A 22,490-nucleotide genomic window follows, 5' to 3' on the forward strand; every position below is an offset into this window, starting at 1 on the left:
ACCGGATGCTGGCTGGGCGAAAAAGAAATGCAGCTTGACTATTTTTAATTACCGGGCAACATCTGCGGCTCCAGCTGCCTCCCAAAGAGGGGTTGCTTGGTTACCTTCCACTGCCTTCCACTGTACGAGTAATTGTTATAGTCATGGGGCTGCAGTTGGGGCCTGGCCTGGCCTGGTCTGGCCTGGCCTGGGATTGCGACCGGGTAGGCATGCGAATCAATTACATATTACAGCAGCGCCGTCGTCGTCGTCGTCGTCGACGTCACCGCGATTAACTGCAGTGACTTTATAGAACTGTTCGCCACTAACACTAACCTGTTCGAACGTTGCCGCCGCCGCCGCCGCTTTCATTAAAGTGCAAATTATGACTTGCCAGTTCCGCCAGGTGTTGTGCCCGCCTGGCCTATTTGTCTTGAGTGGCTCTGCACGGACCCGATGCACGGGATGCGATGCTGCTGGATGGCCCCGCGGATAGAGGAGAGAGCCCACGGTGCTGGTGCTTTAGCTGGAGCGTTTAAGCCCCGCTGCCAAGTCGAGGCTGTGCCCTTTCATGTATGAAGTTATCATCAGTGGCATCCACAGCAGCTCCGCTCCATATTATTTACCGCTCTTGCAGCGCACTAATTGCCACCTGTGCGGATTTCGAGTTGTGTCGAGTAAATGGTTGACTTTTCATTTGGGGGAAGGCCAAAACACGGTGGGAAATCTTCATCGCCCGCCTTCGAGGGCGTATCCAGGACTTTTCGAATTTGTTTCCATAAATTATCGTTTCTCTTAAGCCGCGATGCCATCGATTCGATACTAGAGCATTATATACCTCTCACTATCACTCAGCCTGCACAATCATACTTTTTTTTCTGCATAGTGGATACCACGTTCATGACATGTGACATAACATGTATCTTATCAGTAATCACTTCGTGCAGAAAGTATCAGTTGGATTAAAAGCAGATACAAAATATGGTTTGATTATTTGGTTCTTCAAATTGTTGCTTTAACTAACATATAAAAGGGGACATTGTCTCTCTTCTGATAATACTAGTACATTGGCACGATGTAAGAGGTAAATCTTTTTTTCAATAATTCGAAACCCTTTTTGGCCACCTAAGTCGATTCCATAGGTCTTAGCTATATGTCTCTTAAACGTTCTGCATATGCTCCGAGCACTTATCCACATGTTTGGATTGCATAATTGAGAGAGATCGCGGTCTGTTTTGGCTGTCCTACCAAAACATTTGCCGCGCCTCACATCGTTCCCGCTCGTTTCGCATATTTTATCTGTTTCCATTTGACCTATTTATTCCGCTTCAACTGTCTCGCTCTCTCTCTCTCTTTCACTTCTCACTCTAACACCAGCTTGCTACCTCGCTCCCCTCCGCCCGGAGGCACACACGGCACGAGAAAGAGTATGTGTGCGAGAGAGAGAGAGAGAGAGAGAAAGAGTGAGATGTAAGATGGGTACAGATGGGTATACGCTAAAATTTCATTTGTTCCTTCTGGCTATAATAATTATCCGATCTGATCCAAATTCGGCAGATACTGCTAGATACTGTGATTTTCTATGATTCTGCGTTTTCGGTTTTATACTATCTCTAAAATTGTGGATGGCACAAATTTTCGTCCTTTGTAGGAGCGGGCCGAAATTTGAAAAAATAATTTTATTTAATTTACGTTGCATATTTAAAAATATTTCTCTTCATACCCATTACTCAAAGAATTGAGGGCTATATTAGATTTTTGGTGACAGTGGATGGGTATAACACACAGAAGGTAGCATCTCCGATCCCATAAATTCTATACATTCTTGAGAATTAATAGCCGCGTCGATATAGCCATGTCTTTGAATACGCTATTTCTCATCCGATATATCTCTCATCCCTATATATTGTAGTTTTCTCTTAAAGAAACTTGTCTTCTTCGAGATCTGTAAAGCCTCCTCTTAGGAAGCCAATGAGCATTCTTTAGCTTATTTTTAATCTCTCAAAGATGTTCAAACGGAAGACTTTCATTAAATGAAATATCCTTTTAGCTCTACGGCCCTTCATGCATCGGTTTATGACAAATGACGCAGCTAATCGTATCTGGAAGCTTCAACATATAGCTCTCAATCGCCATTAGCTGATGCTGGACACTTTCCTCGATGACTTTGTAGGCCATGTGCCATTCGCAAACGTTGTCGCGCTTCTTTTTGATGAGCCTGTATATAAAGAACGATAGATTATAGGGACGGAAACAGCCGACTGAGGGAGTAAGGGCGTACCTGCACAGGTGCTTCATTATGTCATAAATCCGACCCATCTGTTTGCTTTGGGCCAATTCGGACAGCTTACTATTTATCATAAGGATGTCAGTTGGGTTGGGATACTGTTCATTGCTGACCCAATCGGCCAGCATGGATTTGTAGTTACTGCCTAGCAGATGGTTTTGAAGACCGTTGAGCATCAGTGCCGCGGTTGTGGGCTTCACTGCACGCAGTAGTTCTAGGGGCCCATCTGCGTCTTTGGGTACTGGGAATGTCGAGCAATTGTTTTCTATCCGCGGCACCGACGACGGCGGACACGGCATGGACGAGCGACGACCTCCTATTGGATTTTTACGCGTTCTGTCAGAATGCCCCGAGCTCCTGGCTATGAGATGTTCGTCCATGTTTTCGAGCACCTCACGGCGAATATACTCCGGCAGCTGGGCGAAAACCTCCATATCAATCGTTGTATTACCTAATCGATCGGAGTCATTGACCGTTGGCTCAAGTGATTTATTGGCAGAATTCTTCCATCCTACTGTATCCCATACAGATGGCAAGTCTTGTGGTTTTTTAAACTCCAAATCATTCTCCTTCTCTTTGAATACAGTAGGCTCCGGCTCCTCATGTACTTCTACGGTGGGTTCGCCTACGTATGGATAGAATATTATAATGCCTGCACTCCCATTATGTACCATATACAAATTTGCATTACCCTTTCGCTTCTCGGACATTTTCTCAAACATCTGCAATAGAACATTATCCTTTTTCACTTCGGTGGCCTCTGAAAGCTTACTCAGATGTATGCCTATGCCACGTAGCTCATGCGGAGGCAGTCCAGACTCTTTCATCAGCCTGAGGACATGTGATGTGATCACATTAACGTCGTCAGTGGCATGGGCTAGTATAAATGATTTGTTGATGGTGTCACAGACACCATGGCCCATAAACTTGGACGCCTCGATGGGAGCCTCGGCTGCTCGCACCATTACCTTCAAGCCGATCGATTTGGCTTTTCGTTTGATATCAGTTAGACGCGTGGTCACTTCGGCGCTGAGTTGGCGCAAAAATGTCTCGCACTCGCTGGTATTAGTGAACCGAATCCCATAGTTGACCTCAGCGGACACTGTCTTGCGTTTCTATAGAAGAAAGAATAATGCATCAGTATAAAGTCTGACTCAGTATTCAATTAAAAACCAACCTGTTCATAGACCAAAGGGCGTGTATCAATGCCACGACAGTTCTCGTACAATGTCAGAGCCAATTTTTTACCCACCACCGATTCAAGCGTCTGTAACGATGTCCTCTGCACATCAGCACAGTTCCGCAGACCTGCCTGCTCGAGTTTGTGGCGGAGGCTAGAGCCCACGCCCGGCAGTGTTTCCAGAGCTGTTGGGGCCATGTAGCCCAACACATCGGTGCCTGGACCCAGTAAGTACTGTCCGTCCGGCTTGGCCCTCTTGGTTGCCATGCGAGCAAGCAATCTGAAAAAGACTGACTCATTAAAATTAAATACTCAAGTCATATGAATTCACTTGTTACTGACTTGTTAGTGCCTACTCCCGCAGAGCAGGGACATCCCGTTTTGTTGCGAACCTCCTCTCTGAGATGAGCTACAAAGGACATCACATCTACTTGGAGATCCTCAACCAGATCAGTGAGGTCCACGAACATCTCGTCACAGCTCACCGCCTCGATGTTTAAGGTGTATTGGGCCACCGTATCGTACAAGGCAAAGGCCACCTCCTTGTATCCCTCAAAGTCATAGGGGATTGTCTTTAGTTCGGGGCAGAGCTTCAGGGCCTGGCCCACGAACATGCCGTTGCGGATGCCTTTGGCACGAGCCTCGTAGCTGCAGGATGCGATCTCAGAGAGAGACATTTTCTTGTCGAAGCCAGAACGAACTTTGTCCGCACGGATATTGTCGTGCAGTTGATGCTCGAAGCGCTCGGCGAAGAGCTTCAGCTCAGCCTGGCGATCGGCTTGCGGATGAACTGGTACGTCGGTGGCTGCATTGCCTCCCTTTGAGTGTGTTACAGCAATTGGCAGGCCGCGCCACTCCGGATGAGATCTCAAACCGACGGACACAAAGAAACAATCCATGTCAATGTGCATGATATAGAGTACTGAGGCCGCGGACATATTCATGACCTGGTCGCAACTGAGGACGGATCTTAGTTCGTCCCGTTTGGGAAATGGCTTACCGCCATTCGCCTGACGCAGCTCGCAGACATACTGCTTGAATCCCGCTCCGAGTGTGGCAATGTGATGCAGACGCGAATTCTTGTAAAACTCGCTAAGAAAAGCTGGATCGACGGCAGTGCGGGCGCTGTTGTTGGATATCACAGACACTTCTACAGCAGCTTTAGCTGCTGTCTCATTCTTGGGAGAGGTGGCAACAGCCTGCTGTAGGTTGTTCAGAATGTTGCTCAGGTCAGCCTCGACGGGCTCTACTAAACGCGGCTCGGCTGCAGTCTCAGACTTGGGCACTGCCATACTTTCATTGGTTCTACTCGTGTTTTTGCCTTTCCCAAAGTGAAGTCTCGGCTGAGTGGTTTTCTGATTAGTGTACAGCAGATATGGCTTGTAATCCAACACCCGCTTATTTTCCAAACAATCCACGATATATTGGGCGCTTATTATTTTGCTTGTGTTCATATTGCGCACCTTGACGTCAGGCAGATTGGACGCTATGATGAACTTCGTATGCGGCCTTTCGTAGTGGTGGTATATCCCGCCATGGACCATCATAATTTGCTTCAGCTCGTTGGCCGATGGATTCGTCAATCCATTCACAAAAATTGAAATGCCTTGAAATAAATTTGACTTGCGAAATGGATCGCTGGCGGCCGCAAATTGTTCTTCGAGTTTTGACTTCTTGGCCTCGAAGTACCCGCCCTGAAAATCGTTGCCACATAGTAAATAAGTCTTAATTTGGTTTACAGGACTCACCCACTCGCCAAATCCATTGTCCTCTTCGTCAGCCATAGCAAAACTTTCAGAAATCTTGAAAGCCGGCTCATAAATATTTGTTCACCTGATTTTAAGTAACAGGACCGATTTACAGCACTGTTGCAAAGTGGTCTGGCAACTCCGCCGATGCCGCAGTGCTGTGAAAGGCCAGATTGTTGCCATTTGCAAATTGTTGTTTTATAGTTGATACTGCGGAAAATAATGTGGAAATACGGACAAAATCAGGGCAACCAGGGTCCTGCAGGCGGCGGTGGAGGAGCACCAAACATGATGCCCATGGGCGGATTCATGCAAGGCGGCGGTGGCATGCAAGGCAGCGGTGGCATGCAACACGGCAACATGCCGCAAATGCATATGACGCCGCAGCAGCAACAACAACAGCAGCAAATGAACATGATGGGAGGACCGGGCGGTATGCAAATGAACCCCAACGCCGTTGGTCCGACCGGGCTTATGCCAGGCATGTCTCCGCAGCACCAAATGCAGCAGCAGCAACAGATGATGCAAGGCGTCCCCATGTCCATGCCTCCGCAACAGGCCATGCAACAGCAAATGATGGGCCCACAGCAAGGCTTAGGAATGGGCGGCAGCTCAGGTCCTCAACAACAGCAGCAGCTACAACAACAACAGCAGCAATCAAATCTTCAGCAACAACAACAACAACAACACAATGTTGGATCAGGTGGAGCCCCCGGCGCTGGAGGTGTCGGCAACAATATGCTAGCCATTTCGCAGCCAAATCCACACAAAGAGATCAACATAGTGCAGCTATCACGGCTGGGCCAGGAGACAGTGCAGGACATTGCATCGCGCTTCCAGGAGGTGTTCTCAGCCCTAAAGAACATACAGCCCACCTCGCATCGAGACAATAACACGGAGAAGAAGGTGCAGGAATACTTCCGCACGATCCGTTTGCTCTTTAAGCGGGTGCGCATCATCTACGACAAGTGCAACGATGCCGTCATGGACTACATGAATGCCGAGAGTCTCATTCCATACAAGGACGAGCCGGAACCAAGGATTGAGACTTCCCAGTGCGACGAATACCGCAAGGTACTGCAGGAGAATCACGAGTACATCGAGACTGTGAAACTGAAAAACCGACAGCTGCGCGAGATAATTGACAGAACCCGCATCATAATCTGGGAGATTAACACAATGCTGGCGATGCGCCGATCCTAGATTTTAGATATCCTAATTGTTTAATTCCATGCATTCTATTCTGAATAAAACTCAAATTCAGATGAAACCCGCCACAGATGTTTTCTGTACAATTCATGAAGTTTTCCAACACTTCCTCTAGCAGCAGAGAAGAAGAAGATTTTGTTGTGGGCGAGAGCGACTATTTTGTGCTGAAAATAATTACCTGTTAGCATTTAATTGCAATCAAATCAAACCGAAACAACAGCAATCATGGCGAAAATGGCATTTCAGCATCAGGCAGGCACTGCTATGGAGTGTTTGAGCGTAAGTTGTCCGTAGAATGAGATTATTAAATCACTCTTCCCGTATATGCGTATGTGTTTGTTGTGTATGTGCAGAGTTTGCGGTCGTCTGTATTGGTGAAATTAGGTCGCTGGAGAAAAAGCCAAACTTTCATATTTGATGAAGAGATTGTAATATTATGCACTTCTCTTCCAGATTCCCATAACACTGCACAAGGAGAAGGACTATGATCAGGAGGGGCGCGAGATACTCAAGTGCGGATTCAAAATCGGTGGCGGCATCGATCAGGACTATAAGAAGAGCCCACAGGGCTATACGGACTACGTGAGCTAGAAAACCACGAAATATACCTGTTCGAAAATAATCCAATTTTCTGTATTCACAGGGCATATACGTCACAGAGGTGCATGAGGGAAGTCCTGCGGCACGGGCAGGACTGCGCATCCACGACAAAATACTCCAGTGCAATGGCTACGACTTCACAATGGTCACACATAAAAAGGCCGTCAGCTACATTCGGAAAAACCCAATCCTTAACATGCTGGTGGCCCGCAAGGGCGTCACCTCCACATAAATGAAAACATGGAGCCGGGCCTCTAATGTAAGCAGCAGTATTTAAGCGGCATATAAACTATCTACTTCACTGCCACTCTGTGCTAAGGATCTCTACGCTCTTTGGAAACTATCCGAATACTTAGATATACACTAAATATATACTATCACCCTATCCACGTATGTATGTACATATGTATGTATACATACCCTATGCATATCGCACAAACATACATACATACTATGTATACCCAACCGTAATTGTAGCAAGTAGTAATGCTTCTTGGTAAATTCAATTTCTTTGCCTTGCCTTGGTTTATGTAGCCGCATGCCTGGGTTTTTATGTGATTTGTGCTGCTCATCAGTTGCTGATCGAATTGCCAATATATCCCAGTGTAAAGAACACATCGCCAAATACCGAATACAAACTAAACAGAAGCGTGAACATAAACATACTCTTAGACATGCCACCATCAGATTTGATATAAACAATTTTGTACTTTTATAAATGTGCGTAGCAACAGGCGCTATCGCTACCACAGCATCATTCCAAAAACTGAAACGAAACTCAAGCGCGAAACAAAGCAAATAACTAACGCAAAGTTGTTGAAACATACATACATAAATACATAGTACATACTTGTGATAAATGCCCGTTAACTGTGCAGAGATGTGTGTATACAAAATATACATACCATAACTTAAGTTTTACAATTGAGTTTTTTAATGTTAAATTGCATTTGAATAAATGTTTGCAAGGAATTGTCTAACTGATCGTCGATTATTTATGTAAATATTGATGCTAGGAATCTTTGATCACCGCACTACACTTTGTCCTTGGGTTTGACCTTAATTATGTGATGGTGCCGTGTCAATGGGCAATTATCCGCCCCGGCTCTACTAATGATGCCAGCCAGCGCCAGCTATAAAAGCCGAGTGGAAAATTAGTGGAATATTACATGACGACAGCGAGGAGCCTGCTTTAATTACAACGTACTTTGGATTTACATAACCAGACTACATACATACATACATCAGGTGGTAAGTATAAGGGCTACTGTTTAGACAAGTGGGTTTCACTTGAAATTTGGAAACGAAATATACAAAACTAGTTGCAAGGACATTTGCTACCTAAGTTAATACAATAAATCATGTTTTAGAATATGTATATATATGCGAGCGAGGGAGGAACTTGCACGGGTAGAACATAGGGAGAGGCACACGAACAGAGGCAAGATCAAACTAGTGTCCTGTCATTCCCATCGGAGCTATTTGTTGGCGTATCCATTCGGGTTTTGACTCTGCCAGCGCCACGTATCCTCGCACATCTTGTCGATGCCGCGATATGCCTTCCACCCCAGCTTCTTCTCCGCCAGCGTGGCATCCGCATAGCATGTGGCCACATCCCCCGATCGACGGTCCACCAGGACGTAAGCAATTTTCTTGCCGGATGCCTTCTCGAAGCCATGCACCATGTCTAGCACGGAGTATCCTACGCCAGTGCCCAAATTGTATGCGAAGAATCCAGTCTCTGCAATGTTGCGCAGCTTGTCCAGGGCCTTCACATGACCCTCGGCCAGGTCCACAATGTGTATGTAGTCGCGCACTCCGGTGCCGTCCTTGGTGGGGAAGTCGCTGCCGTAGACATTCAGGCTGGCGCGTCGCCCCACGGCCACCTGGGCAATATAGGGCATCAGGTTATTGGGCTCGCCGTTGGGATCCTCGCCGATACGACCGCTGATGTGAGCACCCACGGGATTGAAGTACCGCAAAGAGACTACGGCCCATCGCTGAAAAAGTAACAAAGTGAATAACGACTTAAGTCAAACGAAAAAAAAGGTCATACCTTATCGGACTTGCACAGATCCTTAAGAATCTCCTCAGTAAAGTATTTGGTTTTTCCATAGGGCGATGTGCAATTGCCCGTGGGGTGTTCTTCCGTCACGGGCAGGAACTTCGGCTCCCCGTAGACAGTGGCACTGGAGCTGTACACGAACTTGAACACGTTGTTGTCGGCCATGGCTTCCAGCAGCACATTCGTCCCGGTCATGTTGTTGTGGTAGTACTGCAGCGGGATGCGGCAGGACTCGCCGACAGCCTTGAGTGCAGCAAAATGGCAAACCATGTCGATCTTGTGCTGCAATTCATCCAGAAGCAGAGAATATTTATTGGATTAGTCACACGAATCGATTTTTCCCGGGAACATGTTCAGGTATTTTTCCGATTCCCGATTCTCTTAGTTTTGGTGTTGGAGTGCAGCTTGGCAGTGTACGTGGTCTCATGTTTATGTCGCTGTCGATGTGGATGCCAGCACACCAAGTTATGTCTGTGAGTGACCTCGTCGAGCATGGCTACACGTCAGGGTCGCGCAGTTCGTCGGAAGCGCACACCACTTGAGCAAACAAAACAAGAAAAGGCGGCGGCTGACTACATTGCTGATAGCGCGCACTCGTTCGGCTGGGTTGGCGGGCCAGCGCAATAACAACTCAGATAAGAATGATTGAAAGCAACTGGTATCCAGTTGGCACTTGAAGCACTCACTGGCACAATGCCACGATGCCAATTGCTGACGTGCACTCACCTCCTGGAAAATAGCTCGTACTTGGTCCCGATCCGTGATATCAGCACGATAGAAGTGCACTTTCTTGCCGGTAATCTCCTGTACGCGACTCAATGCCTCCGGCAGCTTGGCGCCGCTGCTGTACGCATTGCAGAGATTGTCCACGCAGATGACGTTGTAGCCAGCGTTGAGCATCTCCAGGACTGTGTGGGAGCCAATGTAGCCAGCTCCGCCGGTTACCAGGACAGTGGGTGGTGCCATTCTGGAGGAGAAAAAGTGAAAATTAGGCCAACGCAAGCGAAATTCTTATTGACGTCACCAAAAGATACTATACGCGCCATCCCAAGAACCAAGCGGCATGCGAAAACAATGCTCCGCTGCCAATAACTGGGCTAACGGTGCTTGCCGACGTGTGTCTGTGTGTTGGCACTCACCTGAACCTGACAGGTAAATATCTTCCACTGCTGCTGCTGCCGATGTCAAAGTTAAGTAGCTTCTGATGCTGCTCCGCCTCCTCTGAGTGACCGCTGGCCTTGAATCACCGAGTGAATCGTAAGTTATGTTCACACACGCGTACGCACACGCGCACGCACTGCAGAAGATGCTGCTGTCTGCTGCTTATGGCCAAAAGATCGCTGACCGCTGTTTGTCCGAGAGAGCTTCTTCTTCTACTTTTGTGGTGTGTGTTAACCCGTTTCCTGCACTTGTCGTCTCGTCTCGTCGCTCCGCTCCGCTCGCTTTGCGTTCATTCATTCATATGCGTTTCCCACTTGCCGATTTGGTACGTCTGTTTTGCTGGGCGGCTGTCGAGTGAATGATTTCAGATGTTTCGCGAGTAGACGAGTATTTAGCTTGTTCTCTCAGTTCTGCCCAGCGTATCGTTGGAACTCCTCTTATCAGCCTCAATGTCGTCTGATTACCAATGTCAACTCGGCCGCACGTCAGAGCTGCAAGCTGTTTCTATGGACATGCATTTGGGGCGTTGTGGGTGCATCGTTATCGGGCTATTAGTGACCTTTTAAACCATTGACAATCATTTATGCAACATTTAAGCGCCAAAATTCCGGCAGCAATAATAGGGAGCAGCAGCTGTTCGTCCGTCCGACAACAATATAGCGTCTCGTATATGGATTAGAAATCGAACTTAGCCCACTTAGCCCCCCTCTATTTAAACAGTTCAACCACTTCAGGTAAATGGCTGCAAATATTACTGATTGTGACTTCTTCTTGTATATCCATGCCATATTTCCCCTGAACTTAAAAAAACACGTTATCTTTCACCTGAACTGTGCTAAAATTATTATATTTTCTTATTATATTTTCATTATTTTCGGTGGAATATTAAAAAAACGCCTTGGCATACAATGGGTTAATTGGGATTGGAAACCATATTCCTCGATTTTGATATTCCGTTGGATAATGCTAATTAACTAGAACTCTCAGCTCTGCCCACATAATTTTATCCAATTAATGAACCTATTTCCTTCTTGATTGGTTTATTTTAAATACTGGCATTTATTGGATTTTGTCTAAAAAAAAGGTTTTAGCGAAAAAGATCGAACAAAAAAACCTTTTAGAGCATTAGTTTCTATTGCTCAATTTTGATATTCCGTTCAATAATGTTGGTTACCTAAAACCTTTAGCCCTGCCCACATAGTTGTATCCTATTGATGAATACATTTTCTACAAGGTTAACTACTTTTTAGTATTCCCATATATTGTATTTTTAATAAAACAAGGCTTAAACAAATAAGTTCACCAAAAAATCAGTCGCAGTGTGTCAAGTCAATGTTGCTGGTATTTTAAGACTTGTGGCTTGTCAACCGGAGTATGGCCATTTGTATACGCTATTTCGTTTATTTTATATGAAGATACCTTGTCAAAGATGTATTTGAAATCTAAATCCAAATCATCGTCATCGAATAGGGAGGATTTAGGTTTTTGTTCTGGTGGCTTTGGCTTGGACAAGAAGCAGCTTAGATAGTCATCTTCCAGATCATCATCAAAGAGAGACTTTTTCAAAGGTTTCGCAGGCTTTTTGGGAGGATTTTGACTCGGCTTGGCACTTAAAGACGACGGCCTGGCATTAAAGATGGGCCTAGACAGATCATTGGTCGCATCATTGAGCGGAGTCTGCGTTGGAATGGGAGTCAATGGTGGACTGTCATCAAGGAGATTAACAGTTTTGGGCTTGGGCTGACTTGATACATATCTGCTTGGCCGATATGCAAAGCTGTGGAGTAGTAGAAGGTGGAGTAGGATATTGTTAGTTTAAGAATTTGGGCTGATATCGTGTCTTTCCACTCACCGTGTTGATGAGACACTGAAAGTCTCCTGGCCGCTTGCAGCAGTCGGCATCAACGTGGACATGGTCACAGTTGGTGGTACCATCGCAGACCAGAGCCTTCTCGCTGCCCTCGCTTGAATGTAAGCTGAACTGAGGTGCAGATGTTGAAACAGCAAGCACTTTCGCTTTCGGTGTCCACACGTCCCGGATGCCGGTGAACTGCGACAGACGTTGCAGCTTCGCGGAACGACGATCTCCGTTGACAGTGATCCGCTCGACTCCGGTCTTGTCGTCCAGCCAGTACACAAATCCCCCCAAGGCGCCAATGTTGATCACATGCGAGATGTGCAAGGAAACAAGGTTTTTCCTGTGGAGAGGGAACAGGGGATTACACATGTGTCCAGAGGATACTCATATTCATTGCTTACTTGTTCTTTCCATTGATGTCTATCACATCGATTCGCTTGCTATGGCATAGTAGATCATATCGGACTGTTGGTCCAGGGCCAGCGTCGCGACTCCTGTCAGCTTGTAGGCCAACTCCACACGCTCACTGCCATCGAGCCATCGAGCCCGATTGAAGGCCTGAGGGCAGTCGACATCTGTCCAGAAGAGCAGACGCCTTTATGGCATACGCGGCAATGTTGCGAGGCTTCTGCTAATTCGCCCATGAAGCTAAAAGAGGAAACGGATATTCTTGCCGGACACCGGCAGCGGAAAATTCGGCAGATTCTAATATAAAGATTACTTTGTTTTGTTCCGCAATTGGTGGTGGCAGTTTGTCAATATCGATAATGTATCGAGAGTTTCAGAAAGAAAATTCATTGTCTATCGATAGCTTATCGGGGGGGTCTTGACTTGGCTAATTCGCATCAGAGACACAAACCCAAAGATGGCCAACGGAATTTCAAAATTGACTGAAGATCGGTTAGTGGGTCAGCTTTTTGGCTCTGGGGCTGGAGGCAATTGTAGGCTGCCATTTCCACTTGTCGCATTGAGAAATCTTTTCCATGCGTGCGTGTTTGTTCGTTGTTGTTGTTGTTGTATTTGTTGTGGCTGTGGCTGTTGGTTGTTGCTTGTTTTGCCGGTGACCCAAATTCCTTTCAAATCTTTAGTGATAAGCGGAAGTGCATGTACTAAATACGAAAAATTAGAAACGTTTGTGCGTATGAATGAGTGCGTGTGCGAGTGCGAGTAGAAAAGGAAGAGCTATGTGTGGCTACGACGTAATTAGAGCTTTTTATGTTTCATTTACAACCTAATTGAGAATGTATTTGCGCAGCAACCATAGCACAGCCACAACTACAGCCATATCGACTCTCTGAATGAAATGCTCCTGCCTCTGAATCTGAATGAAATAAATATATGAAATGTATGAATGGACGCTGCTTCTTTCCGAGATACAGACTGAGCCCGAGTCGCTGGCGGAGGCGGAGGCGGAGGAGGAGGAGGAGTCGGAGGCATACGAGCAGGGCAGGCCAAATATACTACAGATCCATACATATACTCGTATGTATACATATATACACTTACACTCGCCACATACAAAATCAAAATACATACACATAACCGGAAATGAGTTAGTTGAACTTTTTTTATGTGTGCGACAATAATTTGCACTGTCACAGAAAGACAGAAAAGTCTCTCAACGACGTCTCTGTGGCCGTCGTTGTCGTCGGACATGGACGTGTCCGCTTGTCATGCCTACAGTTATGTATGTACACACATATGTACATATATGTAGACTCCGTTCTATATACAAGCATACACATTTATGCATGTATGCTCTCAACCAAGTACATATGACATTATGGAGTGAACATTAAGGCATCGGGCATTATCAGTTTAACGAGAGAATCGGTGGAGGGGAATGGAGATCTACACACATATAAGCTATGGCAATCGGGAATGGTATAGAATGAATTCTGTTCTTTTTTGGAACATTTCATAGTCGGAGTTCTAAGGGATATGGTCTTCAGGTCCTTCCGATCGCTGGGAGGATATATGCAAGGACAGCCATTAGATGTTATGCTTTTTAAAACTTATTGAGGAAATGGAGTTGGTTCCGTTCGAAGAAAACTTGAATGAAAACTTTCTGTTATCCATCTTAATAAAACCAATTTTCCACATTATTTTGTTCGCTTGATAATCATCTCCGTTTTGTTCTATTCTGTTCATCTAATTTCGGCTGGCTCTGGCTCTGGCTCTGTGGGAAGAGGCAACCCCAATATGGACCCGGACTCGGGCACAGAGACCCGTACCGGGGACCCCTAGATACGGCAGACGCGATAATGTCTAAGGCACTTCAATTTGATTTCCATGTGGAGTGGGGATCGACTGGGGAGGACTGGTGAAAGTGCTGCACTTTTCACATGGCCCTGATCCGACTACGACTCTGGCTCTGGCTCTGGCTGTGGCTCTGGCTCTGACTTCGACTCTGCGGAGTGGGCCACCATAAATGTTTATCACAAATTAAGCAATTTACATTTTGTGGACATTTTCGCTTGGCAGAACCCGCATCCCATGGCCTGATCGCCTCCGGCCTCCGGCCCCTGGGACCCTCTCCCTCTCGCGTGTCCAAAGCGGAATGTTTTTCTATTTTTCAATTTCTAAATTGAAGATATGGAAAAATGAATTTCATAACGCACATGCAGCACAACACACACACACATACATATGTACATTCAGTTGAATGTATGTATAATTAGCCAATTATCTAAAACGGTTCTATGCTCGATCCAACGCTGAAGTATGATAGATAAATTATACACCCATGAATGCCTGAACATATCGCTGTGAAGTATGGAGTACTAGTACTCCACTCCGAGGCAGAGAGTCAAAGTATGAATATGAATATGGGTATGGGTAGGGGTATGGGTATGGGTATGGGTATTTTGAGTATGAGTAAGTGGAGTACAGCCGGCGCTTCCAGCAAGAGTTTCTCACCAACAGGAGACAGACCAACAGAGTAGAGATCGGGCAGCGGCAAGCGGCAAGCGGCAAGCGACAAAGACAAGCGACAACGATGACGACCACGACCACGAGACTGGCTGGCTTGGCCGAAGCTCTGAGCACGCTCTCGACTTTCCAGTCCGTCCGCCGTACAGTGATCTCATTTCGTTTGGGCAAAAACTACCACAAAAGCTTAGACAAAGACCCAAGGAGGGAGTGGTGCCGTGCTCTGGTGTGGTCTGTTGGAGCGGTGGGGGGATGAGGGGGGGGATCTCGATCTTGGCCTGGCAACAGAGGCAGGCAGAATGATGAACACGTGTGCTGCTGCTTCTTCGTCGGACAGGAGTAGGTCAGAGGGGTGTGGCTGCGGCTGTGGCAGGCAGGGGCCAACCACCCTGAACGGAGAATGGAATCGGGATCTACATCGGGATCTTGGCACCCCATTTTCACACACATTTTACGAGCTATTGATGGCGGTGGAAATGTGCTTATGAATATGAATAGGAATACATAGATATTGCCCTGCCCTGCCCGGCTCTGCTCGCTCTACTTCCTACCTGAACTGAGCTGAATCCTCTTTAATGGCAACTTAATAAGACTTCTTCAGAACAGGGTTAATGCGACAAAAGCGCATTCATACCATAGAAAATTTAATTAGTTGTCTGTGTTTGTTGCCTGCCCTCGGGCCTTGGGCATCGAGCATCGGGCCTCAGGGCTTGTTTATTGTTGCGAAAGTAAACGAAAGACAAGCCGTTCCCTGCCACAGATGCACGAGGAGGGTTGTTGTTGCATACCGAATATAATAGGACAAAGGACGAGGTCTGACTGGATACGATACATCTGCATACAAACTCTTGTTCTCATTCTTATTGTCTGAAGGGCGAAGAGAAACATGAACGAACATGATGCGAAATACACACACTTCAAGTATTGCTCTTCATCTGATCTGTAATTTATGCTTTCCTCGTTGTTGTTGTTGTTTTCCAATTTTATCGGGGGAAAAGCAGTCGGAAAAAGTCCAAGAAAATCACATCAAGAAAGCTGTTTTTCAGAACTATTATAATAGTTATAATAATATATGATCTGATGGCTTTCAAACAAACGTAGTTCTTAGAAAAATACATAGATTGAGTATTTGACAAGGACAATCCAATAACATCCCAAAATCCTAGAATCGTTGGTAAACTACTTCATCAAATAGCCTTAACCCCTACTGATTTGCTTTTCGTCTAATGTTTAATCGTTATTCCCAAGCTATTTCTTCAATTTGGGATCGGTCTTAAAAACCTCTCATACTTTTCTCCCCCAGGTGTCGGGAACCTTTTCCAAACCCAACCATAACAAATCACTGATGCCATCTATGTAAGATATTGTAACCTCTACAAACTGCATTTAACGAAAAGAAAAAAAGAAAACCAGCTCTATAGGTGGATGTATAAAATGTATAAACAACGCCAAAAACTATGAGAGAAATGCATTTCTCAAGGCAATTTCCTCTGTGTTTCCGGAACAGTGCCAGGATCTGACTGAGCGAACGCGTTTCCTTTTCAGTGATATAATCGTCGTGGGAATTTCAAATGCCGCTTGCCACATACAAAAACGTGGCCAACTGAAGGCCAACTCCACCCAGCCCGAGCCCCAAGCCACACCACAATGCAGCACCTGGCTGTGATTGGAGCTGGCTCTGAAACTGGGGCTGGGACTGGGGCTGGGACTGGGACTATCCGTACAATGGAAAGTGCAGCGCCTCCGGAGATATTGTTGATTGTGTTTCTCTATTGCAGCAATTGTTGCTGGAGCTGAAGCTGGTGGCTGGTGGCTCTTTTCTCTGGCTCCACAGATGTACATATGGACATACCTACACATGTATGTGTGTCCGTGTGCGAGTATCTGTGAGCTGTTTCTTTGGTGGAGTGCGTGAGTCTGCTGCTGAGCTGCATGGAGTTGAGGCCAAAGCTTTATGGCACCGGCCCCGGCCCCGGCCACTGCCACCAGCCGCATACCGATGCGTATCCGGGATTGTGAAATGTTTTCATTTCAAGAGACGAAGACGAAGACGGAGACACATTTACCGCCGCCGTCTATCGTCTGCAAGCTGTCTGTGGCTGCCTCTCTTTCCTCTTTCCCCTTTCACTTGGCAACTCGCCGCCGCCGCCGCCGCCCTGCCTTCCGATACGTGCCGCATTTTAAACAACACTCTACTCCACTCCACTCCACTCCACTGGCATCAATGCGATTCAGTACTCGCTCGCAAAAGGAATCGAGGAATGCGATGAGCTAAGCCCGGCTGAAGTTTCTCCCGGCCCGGCTATTTCTGTATCTTGGCCATTTACAACATTTGCCCGATTCTATTTATACGCATTTTATGTCCGCTATTGTGCTCCGAATGGAATAGTTTCGCTTTATTCATTGTTAATTATCAACAGATTTCTGTACATTTAAATATACGAACTAACTTTAACATTTTGCTTAAAATCAACTACTATTAAATAGTCTTATTGGGTAGATATCTATTACATTTGAAAAACAATAATATGCTTAATAGGGCAAACATTAAGGAGATGATAGGAGGGCACATTGTTTCAACCCATAGCAAGAAATCTTTCAAAATGTAATTGCTTTTATTTTCTAGCATATTTCGTTTCATTATTGAACTTCAGGCCTCAGTGGAGTAAACCTGAGACTCCAAGACCCCGAGCCAATAAGGCATTCAAATTTAGTTACAAAATGCATTCTTTCGTCATTCAGAAATGTTTTTTCCCTGGCTTTGGAGAGGGTCGTCGCTCGTCGCTCCAGTTGGCTGTTGGAAAAATTCTTGGAACACGCAACAGCTGCAGCTGCCACGGGCCAGTGGCAGTGGCATTTAGAAAGTCACCCCAAATCCAAGCACCAAATTCCAAATACATAATACCGATCCCCATTCTCATTCTCATTCTCATTCCCATTCCAAATCGAAATCCAAATCCCACCGACAGTCCGTCACATCACAGTGTCCACATAAGTGTATATACATGCATACATATGTACATTTGTGTATGTATTTATGTATGGTGCGAGTGTGCATACATACATATGTACATATGTATATGCTGATTAGCACCTTGGCGCGAGCTCTGCTCTCCAATGGCATGTGCTATGTGCAGGCCATTACTTATGTAAGTGTTTCTGTGACTCCCTATGTTCGTATGTTGGGAAAGTAATCAATTGGTAAATATGTTTATCACGACTTTTTCGGGCGCATAGCTTTCCTCTTGTGCTCCACTTTGTATGAGGACGGGGCCGGCGCAGGCCGTTTCATGAATGAAAATGTGGGCTCCAGGGAGCTCCGGGGTGCTCCGGGGTGCTCCGGGGTGCTCCAGGGGCCATTGCCACATGCCCGTTGACACCCGTTCAGCGGTGTTTCTGAAGTCGGTTGCATATCGCTTATCTGGCCGGTGTCTCTTATCATTCGTTTACGACTGGAAAGGGCTTTTGTAATGGACAAACAGAGCAGATAAATACCAACATCAAGTTGTTTGGCATGCCTGGAATGTTGTTTGCTTTACACAAGCGACCCCTACCCCTACCCCTACCCCCGACTCCGACTCCGACTCCGACTGCAGCTCCATCTACGACTCCAGTTCCAGTTCCAACTCCGATTCACCTTGGTATGTATGTATGACAGAAAAAAAACGAAAAGAAATAAAAGAGAGAGATTGCGCATGCGCAACCAACCTCTGCCTCTATCTATAAGCTTACTCTCTCCCTGACTGGCTGGCTCTCCCTCTCCCTCGCTCTCGCTGCAGCACAGAACGGCGGTGGCATTCCAAGCTTGCTTTACTCACCTTCAACTCCAACTCCATCTCCATCTCCACCTCCGACTCCGACTCGTCTTGGGGCCCCACTGTCGTCGGCAATAGTTCAAAGCTTTGTTACACGATATCGTTATTGCGTTGTGTAGGCACACAAAAAAAAAAAAACGAAAAAAACAACCATTGGAATGTGGAATGTGGTATTCATTGACAAAATCAGCTTTCAAAATGATCTCACTTGTATAAAAAACAGTCAAACCAAATCGAAAACCGGTTTCGTAGTCAAATCATATATTGGTGGAGTAGTCCCAAACATTTTTCGTTCGTTTTCCGTTTTTCCCCCATCGGGGTCGCTATATAATATTCTATACACATACATACATATGTACATACATACATATTTCACAGTTTTCAAGCACGTGCCTGGGCTCTCTGGTTCACATTTAATAACTATAATTACCATGTATGTCAAGTCGACCGAAATTATATGCCGCCAGTTAACACTTTAAACGAGAAACAAAAACCGAGAAAAGAGACTAGGCACAAATTGAAAGATATGCTCGTGCAAGAGTGAGGGGAGAAAAAGGCTGAATAAAAATACCTTTCGTAGCCTAAATATTTTCACACGCGCGCCGCCGTCAACTAAAACCGAGCAGAGAAACGGAAGAGAGGGAGAGGAAGAGGGAGAGAGAGAAGAAGAATGATCTTACAGAAATAGCACACAATTAGTGGCGCTGAGACTGAAGGAACTGTAAATATCTCAGACTTAAGACAGCTGCAGACATGGAGGGCTAAGGGTGATGCAAGCATAGGGCAGGGTGAGGATTATGATGTGGTGTGGGTAGGAGCACGAGTTTATCAAATGTACGTACATATACATACATATAGGAATGGGAGAGGAGGGAGTAGGAAGAGAACACACATCTTTAGGCACACTGCTTACCTTAACAGCTTTAAAAATAGTCACCATCGCTGCGCAGGCGCGCCCCAGCGTACTCTCTCTCTCTTTCTCTCTTTGCAACTGTATAAGTGTGGAATGCCTTGCGCCAACAGCAACAACACAATCTCCATTTAACAATCATTATTTAGACATCGTTCCAGCTGTTCGACCGCACCGCACCGTGCCGTGCGAAGGGAGCCCTGGCGCTGCTCCCGCGATGATCACGAGTGGAATGGAAGGGGAACGGGAATGGGGAAGCTGTGTGGGAAAGTATGCGCCTCTGCTGCCGTCTTCTCTTCTCTGCTGGCTTCGCTGTGAAATAAACAAGAGCAACGGGCCTGGCGATGCCTGGCCACTGCTCTGCCGCAGCATTAAATTGGGTCAACATTTTTTCATTCACTCTTTTTTGTTGTTATATTTCGACATACATATTTTGTGTGTTTAAGTTTTTTAGGTATTTTTTCTCTCTGTTGTTCCTTCTCCTGCTTCTGGCTATGTCTTTCTCTGACTGTGTGTGTGTGTGTGTAGTTGTGCCTCCAATTTTTTATTAACACAAACTTTCTATTGAGCGGCCACCATACAGCGCCGACGACGGACGACGGACGACAGAGGAATAGTTTTTGTGTTGTTACTCTTTTTTTCCACCAGCCACACACGAACTTCAGCAGACCGTAGAATTAACCGTTAGTTTTTTATAGCACATTTTTATGGAATGAAATCGTCGTCTGCGGGGCAGGGCCTGCGGAACTTGATAATACAAATATCATTTTTAATTGACATTTATGATGTGGAATAAAACAAAAAATAGACAAAAACGGTCAGCAACTTTTTGTTTCCCCCTTTCATGTATGCAAATGCCCCCTCCCTCAGAAACGAAACGAAACCGAAGTCAAAGAGGAGATCGCATCGTCGCTGCCGCATCGACGGCTTATAACTGTCTGGCGGCGTGCGTGCGTGAGTCCACGGACGATAGACTCCAAGTTTCAGCGTTGCTGTCCTTTTCGCTGACATTACTCTTTACTGCACGAAGAGGGTGAAGGCAAGCTGGAAAACAAACGGGATCACTGTGCAACTGTATGTGTGCGCGCTGTCGGCGTACAAGCAAGTACACCAGTCCGAAAGAGTTTGTACTCTCCTTTGATATGTTACACTATTTTCATTCTGATTCCAATGGGTAACTGTCAAATTTCTACAAACGATATTCATAGCTTTGAAAAAAAAACAAAAAATTGATCAGAGTACTACCTCTACTCTTTTTCCCTTCGAGTGTATATGCTGCACTCCCTTTTACCCTTCTCTTCTTGGTCTTTGCTCGCCTGTTGCTTTGCCTTCCTCCTTCAAGCATGCTTGCCTTGCACTGCAAAACGGTTCTTCCACTGGTTTTTTCTTCTTCCCTCTCTGTTCTTTTTCTTGATTTTGCTGCTCTGGTTTTTTTTTTGTTGTTGCGGCGGCTGTCTGGCAGCCGCATTCTATGCTGGTGGTTGACTCTTGTTGTTTTTGCCTCGCGTCTCCGTTTTATGCTGAGTGATGCAACTTTTTCAAGAGAGGCGCGCTCAATTTATGTGTGATACGACCGTACTGCGTTCCCATTTCCATGAAGGTTAGGATTCAAATTCGGATCCACCAAAAGAGCAGCAAAACTGGAATGCCGCTCAACCCACGCTCTCTCAGATTGAGCAAGAGATCGTTCATATGACTCACTCTTGAAAAATTTCAATTTGAATTTCTAAATAGACGCCACACACACACTGACACACGGGCAGAGACAGAGAAGCGCAGCATCCAATTTCAGCCAATAAATATTTTACTTCGCTGTGGCCTCGCTCCAAGCCGAAGATGGAGACGATTCCAAGTCGATCTTGTAACATCCTCTGCTTGTGCTTCTCTGTATCTCTCGAAGTGTGTGTATACGTACATATGTGTGTATGTGTATGATGGCAAATTCCAAAGAGCTTACCCATGTGGCCTAACCCTGGCTTAGAGGTTAGAATCAGCAGCAGCAGGGGCAGCGGCAGCGGCAGCGGCAGCGGCTCCTGGGATGTCAATGGAACCAACGACGACACAAAGTCTTTGGCTGAAAACCAGTTTTTGAGAAATTTTTCTTGCTGCTTTTTGCAAACGTGAGTTCTATTTGGCTTAATTCTTCGCACAGGAACGGAACCGCATTCCAGACTACACACTCATACAAACAAAAAAAAAAAAAAAAAAAAAAGCACACACACACATACGAGTACAGCTACAGGGACACGAGTCGAGTTTAACTTTAATTTTTCCACGATGCCGCCGCCGCAGCAGACTTTCCTCTTTGCCTGGCCCTCCGCTTCGCTTTGCTCCTCCTCAACATTTCGTTATTTGAACTTTCTGGAATGCGGTCGCACAAGTTTCGGTGTGGCGTAGCCAGCCCCGCTGTCTGTCTGTCTGGGGCCGCCGTGTCCAAGGGGAACCAGTCTCAAAGCTTCGAGGGACTCCATTGTTCTTCTTCTACCGTATACTTTGTTGCATTTTAATATTTACTTTTCACACTATCTCTCTATTTTATTTGTTTAATATTTTTAACATCCGTTCGAGAGTAGTTTCTTTTTTACTTTGCTGCAGGCTGCTCCGAAGCGTACAACGCGGAGCGAACACGACCATCGCGCTGCAGCTAAATTTACTGAATGAAAATTTGTCTTTTCTTTTACGCGATCTTTCGTTGCCTGCCTGCTTGCGTCTTTGGCAGCGGCCAAGGCAGAGCAGCGGCAGCGGCT

The 22,490-nt window shown here is 46.0% G+C and overlaps 5 protein-coding genes across 5 annotated transcripts; 2 read left to right on the forward strand and 3 right to left on the reverse strand.

The window, feature by feature from the left end:
- Positions 1 to 1,679: 1,679 nt before the first annotated feature.
- LOC6600578 (DNA repair protein REV1) lies at positions 1,680 to 5,262 on the reverse strand. Its single transcript, XM_026991847.1, has 6 exons — positions 5,195 to 5,262; positions 3,789 to 5,140; positions 3,444 to 3,726; positions 2,958 to 3,381; positions 2,261 to 2,891; positions 1,680 to 2,197 (listed from the first exon to the last, which is right to left on the reverse strand). Exons 1-6 carry the CDS (start codon positions 5,228 to 5,230, stop codon positions 2,032 to 2,034), a joined length of 2,892 nt encoding a protein of 963 aa, XP_026847648.1. The 5' UTR covers positions 5,231 to 5,262; the 3' UTR covers positions 1,680 to 2,031.
- A 116-nt stretch (positions 5,263 to 5,378) lies between these two features.
- Positions 5,379 to 6,464, forward strand: LOC6600543 (mediator of RNA polymerase II transcription subunit 30). The gene has a single exon (XM_002025661.2). It carries the CDS (start codon positions 5,417 to 5,419, stop codon positions 6,395 to 6,397), a length of 981 nt encoding a protein of 326 aa, XP_002025697.1. The 5' UTR covers positions 5,379 to 5,416; the 3' UTR covers positions 6,398 to 6,464.
- Positions 6,465 to 6,564: 100 nt separating this feature from the next.
- On the forward strand, positions 6,565 to 7,975 carry LOC6600544 (uncharacterized protein C45G9.7). The gene is made up of 3 exons (XM_002025662.2): positions 6,565 to 6,682; positions 6,857 to 6,985; positions 7,047 to 7,975. Exons 1-3 carry the CDS (start codon positions 6,629 to 6,631, stop codon positions 7,233 to 7,235), a joined length of 372 nt encoding a protein of 123 aa, XP_002025698.2. The 5' UTR covers positions 6,565 to 6,628; the 3' UTR covers positions 7,236 to 7,975.
- A 182-nt stretch (positions 7,976 to 8,157) lies between these two features.
- On the reverse strand, positions 8,158 to 10,790 carry LOC6600545 (UDP-glucose 4-epimerase). The gene is made up of 4 exons (XM_026991750.1): positions 10,208 to 10,790; positions 9,795 to 10,035; positions 9,060 to 9,350; positions 8,158 to 9,003 (listed from the first exon to the last, which is right to left on the reverse strand). The coding sequence occupies exons 2-4, from the start codon at positions 10,032 to 10,034 to the stop codon at positions 8,482 to 8,484; spliced, it is 1,053 nt and encodes a 350-aa protein (XP_026847551.1). The 5' UTR covers position 10,035; positions 10,208 to 10,790; the 3' UTR covers positions 8,158 to 8,481.
- Positions 10,791 to 11,489: 699 nt separating this feature from the next.
- LOC113566394 (WASH complex subunit 2-like) lies at positions 11,490 to 12,811 on the reverse strand. The gene is made up of 3 exons (XM_026991782.1): positions 12,489 to 12,811; positions 12,082 to 12,427; positions 11,490 to 12,006 (listed from the first exon to the last, which is right to left on the reverse strand). The coding sequence occupies exons 2-3, from the start codon at positions 12,162 to 12,164 to the stop codon at positions 11,559 to 11,561; spliced, it is 531 nt and encodes a 176-aa protein (XP_026847583.1). The 5' UTR covers positions 12,165 to 12,427; positions 12,489 to 12,811; the 3' UTR covers positions 11,490 to 11,558.
- Positions 12,812 to 22,490: the final 9,679 nt, after the last annotated feature.

The sequence above is a fragment of the Drosophila persimilis genome, unplaced genomic scaffold (genome assembly GCF_003286085.1).
Source record: "Drosophila persimilis strain 14011-0111.01,24,50 unplaced genomic scaffold, DperRS2 tig00000686-arrow-arrow-pilon, whole genome shotgun sequence".
NCBI lineage: Eukaryota > Metazoa > Arthropoda > Insecta > Diptera > Drosophilidae > Drosophila > Drosophila persimilis.